General features: G+C 32.7%; 1 protein-coding gene across 2 annotated transcripts in view; it reads right to left on the bottom strand.

Moving 5' to 3' along the window:
- The window catches only part of DYNC2H1 (dynein cytoplasmic 2 heavy chain 1), a 321,263-nt gene that overhangs the window by 241,845 nt on the left and 59,640 nt on the right, over positions 1–19,778 (bottom strand). For both annotated transcript variants that reach the window (XM_063092854.1, XM_063092855.1), the window contains exons 41-50: positions 17,937–18,092; positions 16,991–17,250; positions 15,912–16,158; positions 14,845–14,996; positions 13,683–13,827; positions 12,092–12,194; positions 11,408–11,575; positions 6,083–6,213; positions 4,683–4,931; positions 4,038–4,146 (exon numbers count right to left, since the gene is read on the bottom strand). In XM_063092854.1, coding sequence (XP_062948924.1) covers positions 4,038–4,146; positions 4,683–4,931; positions 6,083–6,213; positions 11,408–11,575; positions 12,092–12,194; positions 13,683–13,827; positions 14,845–14,996; positions 15,912–16,158; positions 16,991–17,250; positions 17,937–18,092 — 1,720 coding nt within the window. The remainder of the gene's footprint in view (positions 1–4,037; positions 4,147–4,682; positions 4,932–6,082; positions 6,214–11,407; positions 11,576–12,091; positions 12,195–13,682; positions 13,828–14,844; positions 14,997–15,911; positions 16,159–16,990; positions 17,251–17,936; positions 18,093–19,778) is intronic.

Below are 19,778 nucleotides of genomic sequence, written 5' to 3' on the forward strand. Positions count from 1 at the left end.
TTAAAAACCATAAAAAGAGATAATGAGGGCCACTACATAATGATAAAAGGATTGATCCATCAAGAAAACAATCATTAATATATACGCATCCAGTGTTAGAGCAGCCAGATTTATAAAGCAAACTCTATTGGCCCTAAAGAAGGAAATAGACACTAGTACCATAATAGCATGGGACCTGAATATCCCACTCTCAATATTGGACAGATCATCTAGGCAAAGAATCAGCAGAGAAACACAAGATCCAAACAACACTCTAGACCAATTGGGCTTGGCAGATATATACAGAACAGTCCCTCCAACAACCTCAGAATATTCATTCTTCTCATCAGCACATGGATCATTCTCCAGGATAGAACACATGTTAGGTCACAAACCAAGTCTCAACAAATTCAAGAAAACTGGAATTATCCCATGTATTTTTTCAGATTACAATGGATTAAAATTGGAAATAAATAACAAATGAAATTCTGGAAACTATACAATCACATGGAAATTAAACAGCATTCTACTTAATGACATATGGGTCCAAGAAGAAATCAAACAGGAAATCAAAAAATTTATTGAAACTAATGAAAACAATGATACTTCATACCAAAACCTGTGGGATACAGCAAAAGCAGTACTAAGGGGGAAACTTATCACATTAAATGCTTACTTCAGAAGAATAAAAAGATGGCAAGTGAACAACCTAATACTTCACCTTAAAGAACTAGAAAAACAAGAACAATCCAAACCCAAAGTTAGCAGATGGAAAGAAATCATTAAGATCAGAGCAGAACTTAATGAAATTGAAACCCAAAAACTGATACAAAAGATCAATGGATCAAAAAGTTGGTTTTTTTGAAAAGATAAATAAAATTAACAAACCATTAGCACAGCTAACTAAAAAAAAGAGAGAAGACCCAAATAACAAAAATTAGAAATGAAAAAGGTGATACTACAACTGATACATCTGAAATACAAAAAATCATTAGAGACTACTATAAACAACTACATGCCAACAAATTTGAAAATCTGGAGGAAATGGATAAATTTCTGGACACACACAAACTACCAAAACTGAGCCAAGACGATATACAAAATCTGAACAAACCAATAAGAATAAAAGAGATTGAAGCTGTTATCAGAAGGCTCCCAACAAAGAAAAGCCCAGGACCAGATGGATTCACAGCAGAATTCTACCAGACATTCAAAGAGGAATTGACACCAATTCTCTACAAACTATTCCAAAAGACTGAAACAGAGGCAATCCTCCCAAACTCATTCTATGAAGCAAACATCACCCTGATACCAAAACCAGGTAAAGATACAACTAAAGAAGAAAACTACAGGCCAATATCCTTGATGAATATAGACGCAAAAATCCTCAATAAAATACTAGCTAACAGAATACAGCAACATATATGCAAATTTTACAACATCATCAAGTGGAATTCATCCCAGGGATGCAAGGTTGGTTTGGCATACGCAAATCAATAAATGTGATACACCAAATTAATAAAATCAAACACAAGGACCATAGGATCATCTCTATAGATGCTGAAAAAGCATTTGATAAAATTCAACACTCATTCATGATAAAGACTCTCTACAAGTTAGGTACAGATGGAAAGTATCTCAACATAACTAAAGCCATATATGATAAACCCACTGGAATAACTGGATATCCATATGCAGGAGAATGAAACTAGACCCATACCTCTCACCATGTACTAAAATCAACTCAAAATGGATTAAAGAATTAAATATACACCCTGAAACAATAAAACTTCTTAAAGAAAACATAGGAGAAACACTTCAGGAAGTAGGACTGGGCAAAGACTTCATGAATACGACCCTGAAAGCACAGGCAACTTAAGGAAAAATAAATAAATGGGATTATATCAAACTAAAAAGCTTCTGCACAGCAAAAGAAACAATTAACAGAGTGGAAAGACAACCAGCAGAGTGGGAGAAAATATTTGCAAAATATACATCTGACAAAGAATTAATATCCAGAATATACAAGGAACTGAAACAACATTACAACAAAAAAACAAGCAACCCAATTAAAAAATGGGCAAAAGAGCTAAATAGGCATGTCTCAAAGGAAGATATACGAATGGCCAACAGACACATGAAAAAATGCTCAACATCACTCAGCACTCAGGAAATGCAAATCAAAACCACACTAAGATACCATCTCACCCCAGTTAGGATGGCTAATATCCAAAAGACTGTGAATGATAAATGCTGGTGAGGTTGTGGAGAAAAAGGAACTCTCATACTTTGTTGGTGGGACTGCAAAATGGTGCAGCCTCTATGGAAAATGTTATGGAGGTTCCTCAAACAATTACAGATAGATCTACCATATGATCCAGCTATCCCACTGCTGGGAATATACCCAGAGGAATGGAAATCAAAGTCAAAGGTGAACCTGTTCTCCAATGTTCACTGCAGCACTATGTACAATAGCTAAGAGTTGGAACCAGCCCAAATGTCCATCATCAGATGAGTGGATACAGAAAATGTGGTATATCTACACAATGGAATACAACTCTGCTATAAAGAAACATGAAAACTATCATTTGCAACAACATGGATGGACCTAGAGAGAATTATATTAAGTGAAATGAATCAGGCACAGAAAGAGAAATATCACATGTTCTCACTTATTTATGGAAGCTAAAAATAAATAAATAAATAAATAAATAAATAAATAAATAAATAAATAAATAAATAAATAAATAAATAAATAAATAAATAAATACACAAATAAACTGGGGGGAGGAGAGGGAAGAAGACACAACAATTACATTTCCTTGAAGTTGATATGACAAGCAAACAGATATGAGGTTGTTGGGAGGGAAGAGGGAAAGGGAAGAGGGAGGGCAGTTTCGGTAATGGGCCACAATAATCAACCACATTGTATAAAAAAAAAAAAAAAAAAACAAGAATAGGGTAATGGTTCCTAACTCAAGCTGCAGAAAACCAACTAGCCTTAATGTTTAAGTACTACCCTACCCCTACTTCCAGAGATTCTAATTTAATGGGTTTAGGGTGGTAGCAAAGAATTCATTTTTAGTTTTTTTAATTCTCCAGGTGATCATATTGTGCAATTAGGGTTGAAAAATGGTGGAGAATAGAAGTGGATGTAGTGCTTGGTATAATGTTTCAGGGAAAAACAAGATTCAAGTCAGTAAGGCAAAATGGAAGTAATGATTTCCAAACTATAAAAAATCTTAAAAAGAAAAAACAATACTTCTACAACCCACAAAATTCCACAAATATAGAAAGCTCACTTACTAGCTATACATTTCTAGAAAGGATTTGTTCTAATATAGTTCTCTTTCAAAAGATATTTTTCTACTACATAGATGCAACATAAAGTACTTAAGTTCCTTTTTTCCTTAACAATACTACTTGATTTGTCCTATTCGACTAAAGAAGAAGAATGTGCATTTTTCCACGTTGATGAATATATTCCATATATACTCCAGATATATGAAATGTGGGCACAAATGTATAAAATTCCGTGGAATTTCATATAGTGGAACGTATCTGTATTCAGATACACATACTAAGGTCACATCATAATTAGTCAACCATTCCATTATTGATAGAGAGGTAGGTTCTATCTAATTTTTTGTAATTACAAATTATACCACATATTTTCTTACATATTAGTTCTCTTATTTCTGTGGGTTAAATTCCTACAGATAATAGAATGCTACATCAAAGGGTGCGGCACAGTTTTTAATATAGGTACTGGTTGATAACTTTTCCAAAGGTTTTGACAGATAATAGCCCACCAAAAGAGTATGAGAAGGCCAACTTTTCCATACATTCACCAATATTCAATATTAATAATAATTTTTTTATAATTCCTTGGTTTAGTAAAAATGGAGTTCCTGAATTCTCCTGCCATGAGCATGGACTCCATGTCATCTAACTATGAACTATGCCAAAAGTTCTCTAAAACACAAATAAGTTTTACACAATTTTACTTGAATAATCCTTACATTAACTTTTTTTTTCAATAGAAACCATTCACTTGCCTGAAGACAAAAGGCTATTGATCATCTCCAAAAATGTAGGATGTACAAACTGGTAATCCTCAAGAAGCAAAACTACCTGCTGTGCTTCAATTCCTGCAAGATGCAGTACCTTCAAAATAACAAAGTATTTTTTAATACTCTTCAAGTATTTTTGGTTCAGTTAAAAATTATTACTCTATATGTAAAGTATGTCACTATCATGAATTTATTTATTTATTTATATTTGAGTAATCAAAATTAAAAATCAAACTTTAGCCATACAGTTTGGAAAGTAAATCCAACCCATGAATAAATACTACTTGAGGGGAATTTTAATTATTTTACAGCTAGGATGTTAAAACAAAAACTAGAGAATCATTTTTACGTATACCCACATATTTCCTACATAAATTCCATTCTTTTGTTTATCATTCACATCCATCCAACATCCCATATTCTGGGGTACCTAGGACCTAGAAATGCTAACAGGAATCTCATTCCTATCTGTAGATAAAAATATAATTTTCTAATAATCATGGGAAAAATAATCATCAAAATTAAAATAAAGATTATGTTGTATTTCAGAAACTTGAAGGTCTTAAAAGGCTTTTAGAATAACAATGGTGATTTAAAACCAAATAAAGCAAAAGACTGTGAGCAACTCACATGTTTGAGATCATTTTTAAACTGCTTTAGTTCATATCCTCTGGAAATCTTTGGAGAAAACAGCAGTGCTCCATGCATATGACTGACTAAAGAAGTGATGGTCCGACGACCTACACCACTGCGTCCTGCTAATAGAAGTGAACCTCCAGGGAAACTCAGCACTCTATCTATCCTAGACATATACTCCAGGACTTCTTGGAAAAGTAAAATATCTAAATTCTGGTTATCTCGTCCATAATGAATAAGACCCTTTTTGAAAAATCACAAAAGAAATTATAATTAATATAAGCTGTAATTACACAATAAAAATGTTACTTATCTTAATTAAAATATTATACTTTTGATACATTCAAGAAAAGCGGTGAAGTAACTACATGTCATCTCACACCCAACATTTTATCCATCCAGTAATACAGCTTTACAGGCACTCTAAGAAAAAACTCCCATAATGTCAGACAAGTTCAAGGGTCCACAAAAATTGCTTCTTTTGGACATTAATACAACTAGTAAAAAGCAGCATGAGATAGCAGGTTAATTATAAAAACTTTAAAAGCATTCAGATTTCTTTAGTTCTTATATTGATGCACATAGACCATAAGACAATCCAAGAATTCTAGAAACCTAGTCTAAAACAGCTTTTGTGAACTCTTGTTCTTTTGCAGTGCTTAGGAATGAATCGAAAGCCCACACAGGTACCATGCTCTGTGAAGACTAAGTGATAGAGTGCAGGAAGAGAAAAAGGACAATTCGACCCCATATACTTAGCCTTCAACATTCCCAAACTTTACAATATCCATTCCAGGCAAATCAATCCATTTGCCAGACCATGAACAAACTTTTCCTGATATAAAATCCACACTATTTCAATAAATTTTAATTATTGAAGCAATCATATGTAATACTGTTTCTTCTTTATTGTAACTAAACTTAAAGAAAAGAAAGAAAGCCTCTATGACAGTGCTACTCAAAATTTCAGTGGACCAGCAGCATCAACAGGGAGCTAGAAATTCAGACTCTGGGCCTCACCTAGTGAATCTGACTCTGAGTAGGGGACCCAGGAATCTGCATATTTTCCAGTTCTCCAAGTGATTCTGATGCTTACTTAAGTTTGACAACCACTGCTCTAGGATGATTTCCCAATTAATACTAGGCTGCATTAATATTTCCAATATCAGATGCCTTCTCTCAAAATGTATCTTAGCAATTTAACACATATCTGTGTAAGTACATGGGCATCTAGTTACATCTGCCACAATGGACTAAATTCCAAAAGATAAGAACCAGCTTTGCCTATTCTATGATCTTCCATTTCTATGACCTCAAAATGTTTACAATAAATATTTTTTAAATGACCATAACCATAACCAAATCCTAGTTCAAATTCATGATTCATATTATACCTTTTTAATAACATCCTTGAGATCTGCAGAGTTTAGTTTTCCAAGCGGTTTTCCATGTGGAGGCAATGGTTGTCCTGGGGCTACCCTTGGTCCTGAAATATGTCGAGCTCCCCATGTAACATAGAAATTATCTGTAGAAATAAAGGATATTTTTGTTTTATATGTATTATTTGTACTAGGAGAATCAGTAAATATATTGCTTATTAAATTATTTTAAAATTAATCAGTCCATATACAATTATACTCCGAAAGGCAAAGGTAAATTAAAGTGTGGCTTGGAAGATCAGTTAAGAACAGTTAAAATACAAAGACTTTAAATTGCAATATTGAACTCTACCTGAGAACTGACTGGCATATCCTTATTCTGTATTTATCCCCACTTTTCTTTCTCCCCAAATGAATTGGCTTCCTTCTACCTTTCTCCTATTTTCCTTTATCTACTCTTAGTTTGCCCTATTTTCCTTTTCCTTCTCCAGAATTTTTACATAAAATTTCTAAATTGAAAATAACACATTAAATTAGCAAGTAAACAATATGAAAACTCTCCTCGAGAAAGAACACAGATTTATTAATAAAAGCCCTAACATCTAAATTTTTTTAAGCCAACTTTTAACCAGAAAATAAAAATCTCCCAAACATTCCTTAAAATTATCTATAACCATATTCCTGTTACCATACAAGAAAAATCTATTCACCATTCTATTGAACCTTTCCCCTCCCTCTTCCCCTGTGGGTCAGTTTCGTCAAGGATCCTCCATGTCACACACCCAGCTCTACATTATCCTAAAATAACAACAACCTTACCTTCCCTAGACCCAAACTACTTCATGTTCCTCTCCTTTCCTTCATCATCACATTTCTTACATTATTTTCTAGGTATAGAGATCACTATACTAAAACTCTTATTTGGGAAAAATAATGCTGCCCCAATCTCCAAATCTAAATTTTCTTTGCAGTCATTATCCAACATAACCTTTGTGCATGTCTTTCTTGAAGCTTTTTTCCTTGCAGCTGTATGACCCTACTCATCAAGCCATAACCTCCACTTCTTTTCAGTTTTCTGCTTATCCCTTATACAAGGGGTCTTCAAAAAGTTCATGGAAGGATTTGTATTATCTTTTAATTCAACTTTTCCATGAACTTATTGAAATACCTTCACAAATTGATGTCTTCCAGGATCCAAATTCAGCCTTTTAGTCTTTTAATTCTAAACAGTCCCTGTGAATTATTTAATATTTTTCTGTGTATTAAATTATCAATTATTTATATACCAAGAACTCACCCACTACTTATCTCTAGGCAAGTCACCAAAGCTCCAGTCTAGTCCCACATTTCCAGTTGCTTAATAGACATATAATTCACAATTCACTCACTCAACGCTTATCTATCGAGCACCTGTGTTTAAACATTATACCTTCTGCTTGAGATAAAGTAGTAAATAAGACAAACATGATTCCTACCCTCACAGATGATAAACTCCATGTAGGGTTCTAAAAGACCTTCAAAAAGCTTGCAAACATTCAAATGCATGTATAAGGCTGAGCCCACTACCATCACACCTCATCATTTCTCCCCTGGACTATTTCAGTATCCTCTTACCTTGTATCCCTGCTACAAGTCTCTGCCTGCTCACATATATCCTCACTGCTAATAGAGTAACACATATAGAAACAAAACCTGGTAGTGCCACACCATTCTAATATTACATATAGCTTTCCACTCTCAAAAAAAACACAACCAAACAAAACAAAACAAAAAATCCTAATGAAGGCCCTGTACAAATCTGCCACTTATAATTGCTCAAAAAAATTGAAAACTTAAACTTAGGTGTAAATCTAACAAAACAGATACAGGAATTGTATTCTGAAAACTATGCAAGACTGAAGTAAGAAAGCAAAGATGTAAATAAATGAAGAGACATACCATGTTCATGAGTTGTAAGACTCAACATAGTAAAAATGTCAGTTCTCCCCAAACCTATATAGAAATTTAATGCAATTCTTATCAAAATTTTGCACTATTATTTATAGATATAGACAAGATTATTCTAAAATTTATATGGAAAGGCAAAGGAGTGGAAATAGCTGAAACAATTTTAAGAAAGAAGTATAAAGCAGGAGGAATCAGTTTACCCAATTTCAAGACTTATTATATAGTAGCTACAGTAATCAAGATGGAATGGTATTGGCAGAAGCAAAGACACATACCAGTGGAACATAACAGAGAACCCAGAAATAGACCCACACTACTAATTTTTTCTAAAGGTGCAAAAGCAACTCAGGCAGAAAAACAGACTTTTTAACAGATGGTGCTGGAGCAAATGGGTATCCATAGGCAAAATAATGAACCTTTGAACTAAGTCTCATCCCTTATACAGAAATTAACTCAAAATGAACCACTGACTCAAATGTTAAACATAAAACCATAAAACTTTTAGGAAAAAAATGTAAGAGAAAATCTTCAGGATCTAGGACTAGACAGAGTCCTTAAATTTGACACCAAAAGATCCTTAAAAGGAGAAATTGATAATTTGGACTTCACAAAATTAAAAACTTCTTATCTGTGAAAGACCCTGTTAAGAGGATGAAGAGACACAGCTACAGAGTGGGAGAATATATGTGCAAACCATATATCCAAAAAAGGACTAGTATCTAGAATATGTAAATATTTTCAAAACTCAGTAGTAAAAGACAACAATACAATTAGAAAATGGGCAAAATATATGAAGAGACATTTCACCAAAGAGAATATACAGCTGGCAAATAAGCACATGAAAAGATGTTCAACTTCACTACCCATTAGCCAAATGCAAATTAAAACCACAATGACATATCAATCCACAATCCACACTTACCAGAACGGCTAAAATAAAAAATGGTGACAATACCAAATGGTGCCAACAATGCGGAGCAATTGGATTACTCATACATTGCTAACGGGAATGTAAAATGATACAGCCTCTCTAGCAAACAACTCAGCAGTTACTTAAAAAATGAAGCATGTAAGTACCACACCACTCTGTAATTGCACTTCTGAGCATTTATCTCAGAGAAACAAAAATACATGTTCACGAAAAAAAAACTTTATGAGTTTATAGCAGCTTTATTCCTAATAGACAAAAGCTGAAAACAAAAACCCAGATGTCCTTCAATAGATGAATGGTTAAAGAAATGGTGGTAAATCCATACAATGGAAAACACAGTCATCAATAAAAAGAAACAGACTGTTGAAATACACAGAAACTTGCATGTATAGTCAGAGGATTATATTGAGTAAAAATAACATTCTTGAAATGACAAATTAAAGAAACAAATAACAAATAGTTGTTTCCAGGGAATGGGAAGGAAGATGGTATGGCTACAAAAGGGCAACATGATATTAATCCTTGTGGTGGTGTAAATCCTCTGTATCTTAACTGTAACAAAGTCAACGTACTGATTGTAAAGTTGTACTATAATTTGGCCAGTATTACCACTGGGGGAAATCAGGTAAAAAATACGTGTATTCTCTCTGTGTTAGTTCTCACAGCTGCATGTGAATTTACAATTATCTCAGAAGAAAAAAATTTATGTAAAAATGTTTTAATGTAACTTCTTCATACAAGAATTAGTCTCTACCTCTTCTACAACCCTAATATCTTGCATTTATGCCAAACATACTCAGAAAAGTTATATTAATTATAAAACACTTCATGCTCTATTCTAATTACCATTTTAATCATCCACATCCATAAATCTTCATGGCATCTAAACACAACAGCAATAATTATTATTACAAGCAAAGATTTTCATTTCTGTTTTTGCCATTAGATTACAAGCTTCATGAGGGGAATATAACTAGTTTATTTTTATGTCTCCAAGATTAAATTTTTCTCAATAAACTAATATTTCATCACGTGAAAATGCTAGGTGCCTAGATCTAACATATAGGCAAACCTGTATTTTTAAAAACTACAAACCTCCATTAAAGAATAAAATACCAAAAAAAAAAAAGGCATATATTATTTAATGAACCTTACCTAGGGGGCTCTGAAAGATACCACCAAACTGTAGAAAACTCAGACACCCAATAAGGTGCAGATACTATCTGCTATCCAAAGGATATGTTACTCTCGGCAAGAAGAGACACTACTGACAATTTTCAGACTGAGAAAGATGGCATCATTTGAACCAAAGTCTTTCTTCACTAGGCCATGAAAGCTACAGACCACAATAACATAAACCCTCACTCAAAATTAAGCCAGCTCTGAACTATTATCAGCATTTCATCCTGCCTCAGGTACTCCTGAATTCATTTCCTTATTCCAAAAATCAAGCAGCACATAGAAAATTCCTTCTGTCAATCTCAACATCCTTCCTACCCCACCTTCAAGATTCCCTTTGGTTTATGTAATTACGGCCCTGAGACCAATATCAAATCTAGAAATATACAATATGTAGAATGTATTACATATGAAATATTTTTGAAGCCTCCCTTTATACTCTGAAAGAATAAACACTTTTGTAGCTGGGAAGAAGTTTTATTAGAAAACTTCTATCAAAGGCCCTCTCACCATGATGATTTTCGTAAGACATGCATTACACCCACAGCAGTTTTCAAAGTGCAAATTGATTACTAAGCAGTAATAGTTGCAAATGTAACACAGCTGCTTTGACTGAATGGTGTTACGCTTTGTTTTCCATAACAATGGATGAAGCTGGTAAGAATATGTGAGAAGTTCTGCGTTAATGACATTATAGGTAGTGACAGGAATAAGAATGGCCACTACTCTTAAGAAAAAAGGTCTTTATAATCAAAGATGGATGTTCTCAATGATCTTTAAGTTTCATATATATATATGTTTCATATATATATGTTTCATATATATATGTTTCATATATGTTTCATATATGTTTCATATATATATGTTTCATATATATATGTTTCATATATATGTTTCATATATATATGTTACATATATATACGTTTCATATATATATGTTACATATATATGTTACATATATATATATATATATATATAGCTGTTAAAAAAAAAAAAAAACCTTTATTAGTGAAACTCCTTAGGAAAAATAACTGCATTGCAAATATAAAACAGTATGGCCTCAACCCCTTTTTGCCAAGAAAACAATTATTGTCATTATATTTTGTTTGGAACATAATTATCAATATCTAGCAAAAAAGCCTGAGCAGCCCCTTATGGAAAAAATAGCATTAAAAATATCCAAAGTTTTTATTTATTTAGACATAGGAAGTCATGCTACAGGTAAGAAAAATAACTTTAAAGTTCTCATAACAATTATATATTTACATAAACTCTATTATTACCTGCCATATTGTCTAATATATCTGAGCCCCAATCTCCTTGAAACACTGCTGTTAAAATGTTGTCAAATAAATGAAGTTCCTTTGCACCAGCAATTTTGTCACGAAATAAGCGCCGTGCTTCATAAGCTACAATTTCTAACATATAATCTAGTGGATGGTTTGTGGATCCTAAAAAAAGCAAAAAAAATTTTAATTGTAATAAAACGCAAATGATTTTAAAATGGTCTGTTTAACATAATATTAGAAAGAAATAGGGAGTGGGAATCTACATACCATAATTTTGGCATCAGATAAATAGAAGAAAAGAAAAAAAAGTTAAAATTCACTTTGTTGATGATCTGGTATGTTTTTGTGATTACTTAAAGGATATATTAAACACTATCTCTAGTTATTCAATAACAATATCAATTCCAAAAAGCATATTAAACATGCTTTGGCTACGAAGAATAATGATTTTATTTTTCCCAAAATCAAGTTTTATTAGTGACAATAATAAAATGCTATAAAGGAATATAATATTATTATTTTAATAGTAATATTCAAATTTAATCATAATATTTAAGTGTAACATGAATATTATAATTTTAACTACAACTTTAGATCACTGTTAAAATACTCATTTAATGTATCTATTACAAATGCAAAAACAGCATAAATGTACACAAACATAACAGCAAAACTTACCTCCTTCTAAATCATATCTGAATAAGCCAAGAACCCACTGAGTAAGAATGCAAGGAGTAAAAAAATAGTGACTGTAATCATCAACAGTAAATTTAGCCCGCACCTGAAAAAGAAAATATAGTAAATGATCTTTGTAATTCCTTAAATATATAATCATGCTATAAATTTTTCAGTCATCTTAGACTCACAGGAATGCCAATTTCTACCTATGAGTGGAAGTGTATTTCAGTATAGTAATTGGTTTTCTTGGTTATCCTACATATATTATACTTTATGCATTTAAACACACTATTCAATGAGGGTTTCATAAGCCTCAACAGACTTCCAAGGGTTGTCCATGGTAAAGAGAAAAAAATAAATAAATAAATTTTATATATATATATATATATATATATATATATATATATATATATATATATATATATATATATATATATATATTAGCTCTGCTAAAGAAAGGAATTCAAGAAAAGCTAACCTAACCTCCCTAAAATGATGGTTTGCAATTCCAAGGAACTCAAGGGTCTAGGTAAGACCCATTTTCTAATGGTGGGAAGCACAGAGATATCTTATGTTCAAGAAGTCATTGAACAAATCAAAGTACCTCTCTTCAATACACAAGCAGTAAAAAGCCTGTCCCTTTCTCTCTCTGGACAGAGCCATTACTCTTATTCTGAACTTGATCACTTAACATCTGAATTATTTTTTTTTTTAAAGAAACTTTTTGCTTTCACATTTATCTTTTTCCCCACTTGTACTTCAACACTATAAAAACCATCGTCCACAAACACTTCCATAAGATGCACATGCTATCCCTTTACCTAGGAAGACCTTCTTTCATCTCCAGCCACTTTTCAAATTTCTAATTATTTTTCAAAACTCATTAAGTTTCACCTCCTCCTTAACAACTATCATACACAACAAAGTTGTTCACTCCCTTCTCTATGCTACCTTTGTAACTTGGACATATTGTTATTGTAACATCTATCATACTATATTAATAACTTATTTATATGACTCAGTCCCTCAGTAGACTATGAACGTCCAGAGAAGAGAAACTTAGTCATCTTTGCATCCCTGAGACTACCATTGGCAAGAAAAGGTACTCAGTAATTGTCTTCTGCATCCTCAATGCCTATTTTCAAGTATCTTCCCAATTTTATCAAGGAAGGATACTTCAGACATTTCTCCACAGGCAAAAGGACAGAAATAAACACTGAAGACTACTCTCAGGTTTGAATCCTGGAAGACAGAACTGACAGAAATCAAGAGAAAGATCTGGTTTTGAAAAGAAGATGAACACCATTCTAAATATGCTAACTTCGAGCTGACAGCAGAATAACCACCTACCACTCATTTATTCATTCAACAAATACTTATTTAGTGCCTATTAGAAACTGTGCAATGGGATAAAACAGTGAATAAGGCACACATAGCACCTGCCCTCACAGAGCTTACTCTGTAGTAGAAAACTCAAATAAACAACAGGAAAGTAGAGCCTGGGCATCAACACAGACGTCAGGATTAGAGGTAGTCCTTTGAGAATGATATCAATAGACATGTAAACTACAATACAAATGCATATATATACCTGTTCATACACTTGTACCATCGATCCTGCTAAGAGATAAATTTTTGATGAAGAACCCCAAATAGAATGATTCTTTAGATTTTTATGTAGAACTGGTTCTAAATATGCTCCATAAATTGTTTGTAATTGTTCTCTTTCAGGGTAACTAAAAAAGGGCATATAAGAAAAAAGAAAGCTGAAATAAATCAATATTCTAAATTATTATTTTAATGTTATGTTACAGTAGTGGTTTTCAGACTGTGCTGCTCTGAGACCTAGATATCTCCGGGCTCAAGGTCACTATTCTCAATTCAACCAGACTGGATTCTTAAATATCCTATTGTCAAATACCAGGAGTTCTGGTAGAGAATTACAAAGAAATAATTTTAAAATATAACTGTTTTAAAACCACTAATCATTAGAGAGGGCCAAAACACAAATTTTACTTAAGAAAAGCATTTTGGGTTAAGTACAGCCTGTACACAGGGCAATAATCCACCTCAGAAGTATAAAAGTAGAATACAACAAGTAAAATCAACCTGTTCCCCCAAAACCAAAATTTGTTTCAACACAGCTTAATTGGTGGCAGGAACATTTCTGAAAGAGGAATATTTATAGATGGGGTATAATTAGCCATTAGCATTAAAGTATTTAAAATAAAGGTTTTGCAAGGCAAAAATACAACAGAGGAGACAGTGCCATACAAAAACTTCAGGAGTTGTAACAATAATGAACCATGGAGATAAATTGATCTATTAGGATTGATGCCATCAGTCATTAAAATGACCTAATTCTCCTTTGATCAGACTTAAATTCTCCTTTCAGTAATCTTCATGAAATCTGAAAGTATTTTTGTTTTATGAAACACATAAAACATTTCTTTCTAAAACCCACCATTCAGATTCCTGATATTAACATTTTGGAACAGAGCCTATATGAATCAGTTGTTTTATTTCCTTATATACTTCTAACAAATAAGATGCTTTGATTAAAGCCTTTATCATCCTAAATTATTGCTTATATTTTAGGAAGGGTGGGTAAAAAGTATCAGAGTTTAAGTTTGGTGATTTTATATTCTACCTTTTGAAGTAGTATCAGTAATGAATACCTTTAATAAAATGTAATAATATACGATGTCTCCCCAATAAAAAAAAAAAAAAACTTAAAACACTAATATACATACTCTACAGCACAAAGACGAACAATAGAAGTAAATCTGGTAGTAAGCTTATGTCTTCCCAGTCTTCCTCCAGCTGACATAGAAGCCACAATTTGAATATTTTCTAGACCAACCCATTCCAAATTTTCATCATAAAATCCTTGATATGTCAATACCTATTTGAAAATAAATATATTTTAAATGTTTGATGCTTACGGTTTTCCAACCTAATCTTCCAAAAGATATTTTTGTCTAAATTTCAATTATTTCCAAATGTAATCATCATCCCCCACCTAACACAAAAGTTTAAGACTGAAATACATTTTAAATTCTCATATCATTGAAAAATAATATTGTTCAAATCTCTGTGTTCAATTAATGTTAGCTGAATTATCCTCATTATTAAAATGCTTTTGTGTCTAATAAACATTAGAATTATAAATCTACCAGCAATTATCCAAAAAAAGTAAAGAATCAGAAAAAATATAAAGAAAATATTTTGTTTTTTTCTATTAATATTTCAGCATATTCTGCAGTTACACAGTAAAGCTAAATTTGAGCCTACATAAATAAGCATAATAAGCTCTAAGAATTTAGAGTTTCTAATGTGATGTAAATAACAGGAAGGAAAAAAATCTTCCACACCAACTGAGAATGTGTAATCTTGAATTCTTACACAGGCAAAGAGGGAGACTAATGGGCTAAAGCAGCCAGAAAGACGCATGACTAAGTATAACGGCTATCAGAAGAATGCATACCTAAAAAAATGAAGCAAAAACTTCCCCAACTCCAGCACCATCCCCAGCTTTGCTTTCCTCCTGGTTTTAGGAATAAATGACGTGCAGAGTAAAAGGTTGCTTTTACTCTCCCTGTCATATACCATCTTGATGTAATATTAACTTCTAAAGGGAAGCAGATCAAAGAAAGTAGACGTGGAACAAGACTGAAATGTTTCAGGAGTTTAATTTTCATGATACATGTTAGATAAAACTGGCCGAAAAGGAAGAAAGCAGATTTTCTATCTATAAGAAAAGTTAATGAAATTAAACTGTTCCCAGTTATATCAAAATACTTCAAGTGATAAGACTTACCTGTTGTAGGAAGGCTACCAAAGTACTGGTCCCCCATTTATCCAGCTTGGGTAGGTTGATATCTTTTAAGTACAAAACAAGTCGTTCACAGTCTTTTGGTCTATAAACTCGACCAGTATTAGTACTGATTACCATGCAAGTCTGGCTCAATTTCTGCAGGAGATGTCGAGAAGTAGTTTGTGCACTACAATGAACTGTAGCAATTTGAGTGGATCGGAGTTGGGAAAAGGAATACCTGAGCAGCATCCTATGAAAGACATATAACATTTGACCTTGAAATGCAATCAACAAAATACTTTTTATATTTAATATAAAATTTCTACCATATAAGTATTTCAATTTCTAAATTATGTATGGTGATATTTAAGGGGAAAGTGGTAAACATGGACATAGTTTCCACAACTATCAAAGTAACTTTCTAACTTTCAGGCTGGAAAAAAATAAATTCACATTTTAAGGCATTCTTGGGACTCTTTTCAGCCAAAAAAACCCAAATTCCTCAGAAGTAATTTAATTTGATAAAGTAAATATAGAATATATCAATCCTGTTTCCTCACAGAGGAAAGATTTTCTTAAGTTCTCCTAGTTAAAAAAAAAATTACTATGATTTTATAGAATTTTTTAAATTACTACTCTCCCACTAGAAATGTGAAACTAACAGTCCATGGCACCTTTATTTCCAGAATCTATACCCTGTAGAAACAAAACTGGGCTGAATTCCAATGAATTAAAAGTTATTTTTAAATAGAAAGCTAACTTCAAGAATCAACTTTTGTAACTAAAGCAAATGGTAATTTGTGAGTATATCTAAGGTATTCATTTTTTGTTGTGATTATATACACAGATTTCAAGAGTATCTTCTCAGGTTTCTCTTTCCATCAGAAATAACACAACCTGGTGGAGAAAAGGACACATTCCTACCCACAATCATTATTTCTACACATGGTGACAATGAAAAGAATCCTCCAGGAAAGTGTAAATGCTACTTTAACCAAAAGAAATGTAACAATAGCTGTTACATCATTGGGGGAGAGGGGACATAAATCCACAACATGCACCTCTGTCAACATTTTTCTTACCCTTTGCCACATCCTTCTGGTCCTATGAGAATAAACGGCTGTTTAGTATCAGAACTTAACCAAGGTTTGAAATAATCTAGACCCCGTTGCATATCAGGAGTCTGAATTACTGGAAGAGTTTGGCCATTATTGAAATCCTCAGCAGTCAAGTTTTCTGGCTTCTTCAGCACATAAGATGCTAATCGTCCTGTACTCGAGTCATAGTAGGTGTCCATTGGCTTATGGGGGTCTGGAGGAGACTGTCGTGCCCAGTTAAAAACCTTAAGAGGAAAAAATTGTGATGAGTTTTCACATATTCCCAACAGAGTATGTGAATTTTTTTTAAAGGCCAGCCAAGTGAAGCAGTGGGAATGGAGAAGAAATGACTGATTGTGATCAATTAGCGTAAACACTGTACTCAGACTTGCAAAGTGAGTGAGATTTAAGTCTTCAAAGTAAATGTCCCAAAAGTGAATCATCTTAGTTCAAAAAAAAAAAAAATTCACAGATACTAACTAAACCTACTTTATACTTAAGGTAAACTACTTTATCATTAAAATAACATTTTATCTTAAATATTTTTCTCTAAATAATCATTTAAGCAAGTAAATAAAAGCATATATAGAAAATACCAACTTGGTAGATATTTATTCTATTTTTAATGCAGTTCTTATGAACATAAAATCAAAAATTGCTGAATGTAGGAATTCTAATGCCCTTCATTTCCACCATATTCTGGTACTGCCCATTCCAGTGTTACCACCACTACTCTCAACCTATTATTCTTCTTTCTAATACTGAAAACTATTATCTGTGAAGCTATAAAGAGTAGCTCCAATGTTACTCTTCAACACTCTTACTCTGAACTTTGGCAAGACAGTGTCTCACAAAAGTAGCATACAGTATGGCATTAAGTGGTAACAATGAGAAGCATCTAGTGACAGAGGCAACATTAAATATGCATTACCTCTTTGGTGAATTCCAGACGTGATTTCATGTTCAGATTTCCACCAAGTCCCCTTATGAGATTAATAATAAATTGATCATGATCTTTGCATCCATGAAGATGTGACAGACCATTCATCACAGTCCCAACCAAACTTGTTTCTACCACATAGTCATTCTGTTGATTAAAATCCATGGTACAGACAGACAAAAGATAAATGTTAACTAGTAAACTTAAAACCATACAAATTGATGTTCACATATCTTTTCAAGAACCACCTTTAAATTCATCCCTCTATTCAAGCTATAGAACGTTTGGATTTCATTAAATTTATACATATACTTTGAAAATAAAAAGTCATCATTAAAAAATTACATATCCCTAGCTATAAGTACTAGAGTCCTCAAATAGATATATTATTTCTTTACTCCCTAAACCTGAAGAATACAAAAGAAAAGGTAAGTCACTGAGGGAGCACTGGTCCAAAAAGAATAGATGTTCCTTTCTTCTAGCTGATTAAAAGCAAACTAGAGGCAAGAGCTAGATTGATAGTACTGGAAAAGAAAGGCTAGGAAAAGCAGGCTTAAATGAAAAACCATTTGGAGCTTTCTCTGTAAACAGAATTTTAAAATAAAACTTTTTGACTTAGGTGGTATAGATGGTTTTGATCTATAGTCCTCTGGGGCCTCTGGTAAATGCTGCAGAGTTCAGAGGAAAAAGCGTTCTCATTCTTTCCATAAATATTTACTGAAAACCAATCATGCAGTTGGATCTATATGTGGCACTAGGTATAAAAAAAATAAGGTTAATTATAAATAAGTTCCATCTTCATGCAACTGAAGTGTAGAAGAGGAAATGGTTAACAAGTTACGTTAAGGACTATGGAGTAGTAGAACAGGGTATCTTAAGAAAGGGTAACTTTGATTGAAAGTTCAAGGCCCCTTTGAAAAAGGTGACATTTAAGCTAACATCTGAAGAATGAGATCTATCTAACCACACAGAGAATACAGCACATGTAGAGGGAAACTTAGTGCAGTTAAGTAATTAGAAGCTATGCCTGAGTAAGCATGAAAACAGTGGTTTAAGTCAGAGAGGTACGCAAGAGCCAGAGTGCAGAATTTATAGGCTATGGTAAGGAATACAAATTATATTTTCACTGGCTTTAAAGTGTTTTTCATAAGAAAGTAAAATTACTCAATTTACATTTTTAAAAGATCACTCCGCTTATATAACAAACATTTTTGGAAGAAAGAAGAAATGGGGGGAAAGCAGGAAGAAGGTAGAAGACAGAAATCCAGCTGGTTAGGTCAAGCTAGGAGTTCTAGATTTTAAAGGCAACATAATGGAAACCCACATATTTTCTTCTAGATTATCTTATCTGCTGAATTAATACAAGAAAGCAAAGTTCTAGTTAAATGTAAAATGTCAACATTTGACTATAACAACAATTATGGTATATCTCAAAATCCGAGCATGGTGTTCAAAATGCAGGATAAGAGGAAGGAACACTCAAAACCATTGAAAAAAAAGTTCTAATAAAAACAGAGAACTGTTCTCAAATCAGTTTATTTTTTAACTCAATCTTTGGTATCCATACTACAGTTTAATAATCTTATCCCGTCATAGTTCCTACAGTACAAACCCCTTTACATACATACCCAAAACTATTCCACCTAGTGTTAAATTCTTCATTCTAACAATCACACAGATATAAACAGCATGCAAGTAGATGACTTTAAGGTATCTTCACTGGAGACCCATATGTTTTATAGTAATGAAATAACATTTACTGAAAAGGTACTATAATGTAGGCATCAGGGATTTAATTAAGCACATTACTATCATTCATTCAGTACTCTGTGA

Source organism: Cynocephalus volans, chromosome 4 (assembly GCF_027409185.1).
Source record: "Cynocephalus volans isolate mCynVol1 chromosome 4, mCynVol1.pri, whole genome shotgun sequence".
NCBI classification, from domain to species: Eukaryota; Metazoa; Chordata; class Mammalia; order Dermoptera; family Cynocephalidae; genus Cynocephalus; species Cynocephalus volans.